This window comes from Vigna unguiculata, chromosome 2 (genome assembly GCF_004118075.2).
Source record: "Vigna unguiculata cultivar IT97K-499-35 chromosome 2, ASM411807v1, whole genome shotgun sequence".
Lineage (NCBI taxonomy): Eukaryota > Viridiplantae > Streptophyta > Magnoliopsida > Fabales > Fabaceae > Vigna > Vigna unguiculata.
Window position 1 is genome coordinate 22915242 of NC_040280.1, and position 6000 is coordinate 22921241.

The 6000-nt window shown below is 40.6% G+C and overlaps 1 protein-coding gene across 2 annotated transcripts; it reads right to left on the minus strand.

The window, feature by feature from the left end:
* Positions 1–2880: 2880 nt before the first annotated feature.
* Positions 2881–5735, minus strand: LOC114173414 (polygalacturonase 1 beta-like protein 3). 2 transcript variants are annotated; one of them, XM_028057794.1, is made up of 3 exons: positions 5673–5735; positions 5102–5427; positions 2881–4995 (listed from the first exon to the last, which is right to left on the minus strand). In XM_028057794.1, the coding sequence occupies exons 2-3, from the start codon at positions 5153–5155 to the stop codon at positions 3169–3171; spliced, it is 1881 nt and encodes a 626-aa protein (XP_027913595.1). In that variant the 5' UTR covers positions 5156–5427; positions 5673–5735; the 3' UTR covers positions 2881–3168. The 2 variants fall into 2 exon arrangements, with proteins under 2 accessions (XP_027913595.1, XP_027913596.1); XM_028057795.1 differs by having other exon boundaries at positions 5668–5713.
* Between the last annotated feature and the right edge of the window lie 265 nt (positions 5736–6000).

The following is a 6000-nucleotide window of genomic DNA, read 5'->3' on the forward strand; positions in this document are numbered from 1 at the left end:
GGCTAGGAAAAAAAAATCAACCTTTAAAATAGAAAATTTGTTGTTTTTAATCAAAATATTTTATTAGCATAAAAATGACATTAATAAAGTGTGATTGTTATAATGTAAAGCTCTTTACAATGTCTAAAAATTTTATATATAAAAAAACTATAAAAATTTTTGTATATGAATTAAAATACCAAATTACGTCCCCCCTAGTACTACGAGCGGTGGTTAAAAGAGAAAAAAGCAGACCCCAACTAAAAAGATAAAAGGAAAGCAATTTTAGTTAATTATTGGTTTCTTAACTAATATGAAGTTTAAAAAGGAAAAGTAATATTGTAATCTTGTCTACTATATTTTCTTCCAAATTCTCTTTATTAATTTATAAAGAAAGTAATGGAGGAAAAATTAAATAATTTAATATTTTGAAAATTTTGAAAATGCAAAATAAATAAATTATTTCATATCAACCTTAAATATAAGTGAATGTGACCTAATTTTATTTCATTTAATCGGCGATCCTTAAATTTATCTCATTTAATTTAGAATTGAATGGTAATGTTTTTTTTTTTTTTTCAATTGTAGTTTGGTATAATCAAAATTTATGGGGAGGTGCTGCTGTTCTTCCATAACAAGAAATCATACCTCATCCACACAGCACACTCATTGATTATGGATGAGAAGTTAGGTTAGTGTATTTAATTTATTCCTTGGGTTTTGCACAAACTTTTAATGATGCATATAATCCTCAGGCACTACATTAATGCATACTATAAATTTGTACACGGGGCAGTTGAAACATTACTTGATATTCTTTACCAAACCCACCTTCTTCCTTCAGCATTTTTTTTTCAAATATGCTATTTATGAATTAAACATTTTTTTATTTAAAAAAATATAAAACTAAAGCAACATGATTTCGTCCATATTTTAAAAAAGAAAAAGAAAAGGAAAAAAATTGTACATGTACAGTTGACAAGAATCTATCTTTATTAACTACAAGTTGAAGATCGAGAAGAAGATTTTGGACGAAGTGAAAAAAGAGTTTTCATGAGGCAAAGGTTTTTGAACATAGTATAAAGCGTTAAAGAACATTGAAAATGTTTTGCTTGGCCTCTGATGTTTCTTAACGTTATTGTATCGATTTGAAAGTAAAAGTTGAGATGTGTTGGGTTGAAACGAGCATCGTATTCGTTCTTCTTTTTGCTTTAATGAAACACCGGAATGAGTATCTGTCATGCACCGATGATCCACTATGTGAAGCAGTAAAATTTTTAATGATGGAACCGTTGTGCTTTCGCTTTCGTCGTTCCTCATGCACATTGCATTCAATTAGTAGTGATCCCAGCTCAATCTTCAAACTGCTACACTACCAAGTCAAGATCTCTCAGTGTCACGCTCAAACACGCATGCTTACGTTTCTTTCGAACGTTCATCTACTCTTATCGTGTTGAAAGTTTTTCATCGACAAAAATAAAAAAATTAACAATTTCATAATAATATATAAGCATATATAAGTAGAGGTAAACCTCGTCTCACATATCAGTTTTGTGAGATCGAATTAAATTTAAATCTTAATTTTTAATGTAGTAAAGTGCTTAATCAATATTAACTTTGACGTTATAGCCGCAGTATGCTTTCACTTGAAGTTCAGTTTTCACACTGGGTCTTCTTTGGGGACACAGTGACCCTTGTCCTAAATTTTTGTGGACAATTGATAAAGATGTGATACACAGTAGATGTTCATGTTTGATATCAAGTACCAAACACATGGGGGAGTTGGGGAATACAAGGATTTCAATAATTCCATAATTTTCGGTATGACATGTACCACTATAATTGTTGTGAACCCTTCTTAGTGATATCATAATACTATAAAGCATTATGAGTAATAGGAAACAGTATCTTACCAACTCATCATGTAGCAGTACTAAGAATCCAATAATAATCCCAGACCCTTTTGTAAATTGAACCGTTTTCCAATCATTAAAATGATAGAACATAACTGGTTATGTATGTTATGTAATTAACATTGTTAATTTCCATGATTCAGATGAGGAGTGAAAAGAAAGTTCTGAATTTTTCAACCACAACTGCAACCCACACAGCATGCAATCATGTTCAAGTGGTCAAGTGCTCTGTTCTAGCATCATTGACATCATGTGTGTGCATATTGGATCTTGCTTCATTCCAACTTCCCTTTCCTAATGTCGTAAAGAATAATTTAGCAGACACATTCCAAATCTGTCACGCACTCTTCCTCCAGACTTATCAGAATATAATTTCGTACAAAAACTTAATTAAATGACTAGAATGAATTTTTGTGCAGAAGATCTGAGTCGATACAACTGTAGAAGCGTATGAGATTTGAGTTCACGAGTTGAAATTGCAGGGAGTGTGTGTCCTTGGAAGTGATAGAAAGAAGGAGGGTAGTGTATTTTAAAATGGAGCAAAAGGAAAGACAAAGGGGTGATTAGACGTTTAGTTGAAAGAGAACAAAAATCGCAATTTGTGTGCTCAAATTTTGAGATGAGCTTAGAAGTGAAGCCAAGGTGCATGGACACACTCTCATTATTATAGTTTAATTTGTTAGAGTCTCGTTTGGACATTGGGCAACAATAGCTGTCCCGTGAACTCCTCCCAGACCAATACAAGAGCATGTTTTGGGGGGTTTAAGGACCACCTCATCCTTCACTTCACATGCCTTTGTATATATCTGGAAAAACCCTCTAATTCTCCTCCCTCTCTACAATTTATCAGCATGCACAATCTGGATCCTGTGTCTTTTTGTCTCCTCATCGACTCTTCTCGTGTCAACAATAATTCAACCACAACCAAACATTCACAACCACCCAAACTCACAAATAACCACTACAAAACATACATACACACACAACATCAAACTCAAAACAAAAAAGTTAACAGTAATCATAACAACAACAACAGTCATGAGTCATGAGTCATGGTTGGAGTAAATAATAATCATCATCTTCATATAAATTAATATACCTTCTTCTTCTTCTTAGTAAAACCCATAACTCCCAACTTTTCTATGAATTGAAAAAAATACATAACTTAATTTTCAAACTAAAAACAAATAATTCAAGGGGCTAAGTTTTCTTAGCGCTTTTGACACTTTAGCTTTGATTGATTTCCTATAGAGGTGATTCTTATTCAGAGATATTCTCAATCGGCAATGGTCCAGGCCATGTCGTTCTGGAAGATCCAGTGGCAAACCTCGATCCGACCCGGGGCGGACCCGAGAGAGAGAAAGGCTCCGTGGGTGGGGCTCCAATCGGAGGTGTCCAAGTGACAGATGGCAATGCCGTGGTTGATCTTGGTCTTCGTTTTCGGGTCGAGAAGATCCGCTTGGTAGAGCCGAACCTTAGGAACCGCGTGGCAGTAATAGAGGAGGTACGGGAACAGGCTCTGGTGGCAGGACACGGATTGGGTGACTTTACCACCGTTGATTCCCGTAACGGGTCCCACCATCACACTCTTCTTCGACCCCTTCACGTTCTCCGTGCTCCGAACGGCGACGTTTCGCCCTAAAACGGACGTGGCGAAGTCGATCATGTCCTCCAGAGACCCAACGCACCGTTTCGTCTCGCCGCGACTCGGCGCACGCTCGCATTCCTCCAAGCTCTCGCGCATCATCCTTTCCATGGAACCGTTATCAGAGGCTCGGAACACGCGCTTCAATTCGTCCATCTTGGAAACGGAAAACGGTAATTTGGACAAAATGCTCCGGGGCAAAAACGACCTTTCCGGCATTTTATCTCTTATGTCAGGCATCGGCATCACCGTTCCTTCCTTCATCATCTTCTCCCTGAAGAATTTACCCGGCTCCACCCACTTATTTACCATCTTGCCACTCGCCGCGGTTGCCGAAACGCTCAGCGTTGTGCTCACGTTCGTGTACTTCGAGAACGAGAAAGTGGGGCCTTCTTTTGAGTACTCCTTGAAGGTGTTGTTCACGCCGTACGAAGTGAAACCCACCTTCGTGCCGCCGTTCGAGGATTTCGCGTACGAGATGAACGCGTCGGTGCCTTCGTTGAAGGATTTGCCGTAGGTGCTGAAACCGATGTCGGCGGCGTTTGCGGATTTCGCGTACGAGCTGAAGGAGTCGGCGCCCACGTTCGCCCTGTCGCGGTAATTGGAGAACTTCTCGACGGCGCCGTTTCCGCCGGCGGCGTAGTTGGAGAACGTGTTGGTGGGGTTGTTCATGTCGACGCCGTAGCCTTTGAAGGTGTCGTTGGGGGCATTTGCGTTTTCGGCGTAGTTGTTGAACCCGGAGCCCACAACGTTGGACCCTGTCCCGTAAGAGTTGAACGTGTTGGTCGGACCGTTGCCGTTTTTACCGTACGAGGAGAACGATTGCTCTCCGGCATTGCCGTTTTCGGAGTAAGAATTGAACGACTGGGTTCTCCCGTTGGCGTCGTCGGAGTAGGAGGTGAAATCGAGATTCGGGACGTTGGTCTCGTCAGAGTAGCGCTTGAAATCGCCAGTTCCGCCTGTGGCTCCGGCGGCGTAAGTGTGGAAGCTCTGCTGCACCACGTTCCCCTCGGTGCTGTAGCTCAAAAAACTGTCCTTGTGCCCGGCGGAGTCCCTGCTGTAGCGCCGGAAATCGTTCACCGGAATATTCTCCCCTTCTGAGTAGTTCTTGAACGAATCCACTCCACCGGGTCGACCCGTTCCGTAGTTGGTGAAGTTCTTGTCTCTGTACACAGCGAAGTTGGCGTCTTTGTCGTGCTTCTCAAGGCTGGACCCCACCTCCGGGAAGCAGAGGAGCTTCGCGGCGGCGCAGAATTCCGGCAGCCGCTGGTCAAGCGCGTTCTGAGCCGCGAGTTTCACAAACGCCGCGGACTCCACCGCACTCAGCGGCGACGCCTTGGACAAAATAAACGGAGGCTTGGGCAGCGTGCTGCGGATCTCTTTGTCCCAATAGCGAATCGCGTAGGCTTTGGGCGTGAACGGGTTTTTGTCTCCGTCGGCGGCCCCGGCGAACGTGACCTGCATTGAGTGAAGAATACCCTTTTGAGAAGTGGCAATGGCATGAATAAAAGAATCGGAAAAATCCAGACTTGTAACAGTGACAGTGAGGAAAAGCTGTGCTTACACTGAGAGATGAGAAGAGGATAAAGAGACAGAGCAGCGTGAGTTGTTCGTTCATGTTATTCTCACTCCTTTTTTTTCTCTTTTTGTTCGATTTTCCCCTTTTTTTCAATTTCCCGTGAGTGAGAAATGAGGGGAAGAAAAAGAAGGGTAAGAGACTTGAAAAGTTTTGTGGTCTTGTGAAGCTGTACTCAGAAATTTATATTACATGAGTGTGTCCGAGAGAGAGAGAAAGAGAAGTGTGTTATGTGAAGAGTGAAAGTGTAAGAATGTGACTTTATATTGGGCCTTCAATGTTCCATGCTCCTGTGTGTGAATGCTGAGAAGTTCCTGCAATGTACATTCACAAAAATTCAAAACACGCACTATTAATTTGCTGTGGACATTAAACTATTGATTATTTACTCTAATCACAGTGGGTGAACTGGGAAGAGTGAGTACAAATGGTGCAAAACAAAAAGAAGAGGGTAATAGGAAAAAGTGCAATGAGGCAATAATAGCGATAATGGAAAAAACTTATAGAGTAGGCATTGAATTTTTTTGGTTACGAAAGGAAGATGAAGGGTTCACCTCACCTCTTCTTGATTGCTGCAGTGTTTGCATGAACTAGAAATTTTGATGCATAGCCACACATGGGGATGTGGGCGTATTTATAGGCATAGAAAAGTGAAAACGCGCATTCTAATTCTTATGCACCATACGCGGTAAAAGATTGAACTAGGAATGTGGTTCAACTCTCTTTTACTTCGCACCACTGATTTTTTTATTTATTTCCTGGTTTTACTATTGGTAAATAAATAAAGAATTGGTGTAAAAGAGAAAGAATGTTGGATATTATTGATTCACACATCACTGCATAGCTGAACAATGTCAACCATGAGCAGCAGAAAAAACTTGATGGCT

What these genes read in the sequence shown, in the direction of transcription:
- LOC114173414 (XM_028057794.1), bottom strand. Translation starts at nt 5,155, where the DNA reads ATGAACGAACAACTCACGCTGCTCTGTCTCTTTATCCTCTTCTCATCT. An exon ending in TCCTCTTCTCATCTCTCAGT is followed by an intron (nt 4,996 to 5,101) that starts GTAAGCACAGCT and finishes CACTCAATGCAG; the next exon opens with GTCACGTTCGCCGGGGCCGC.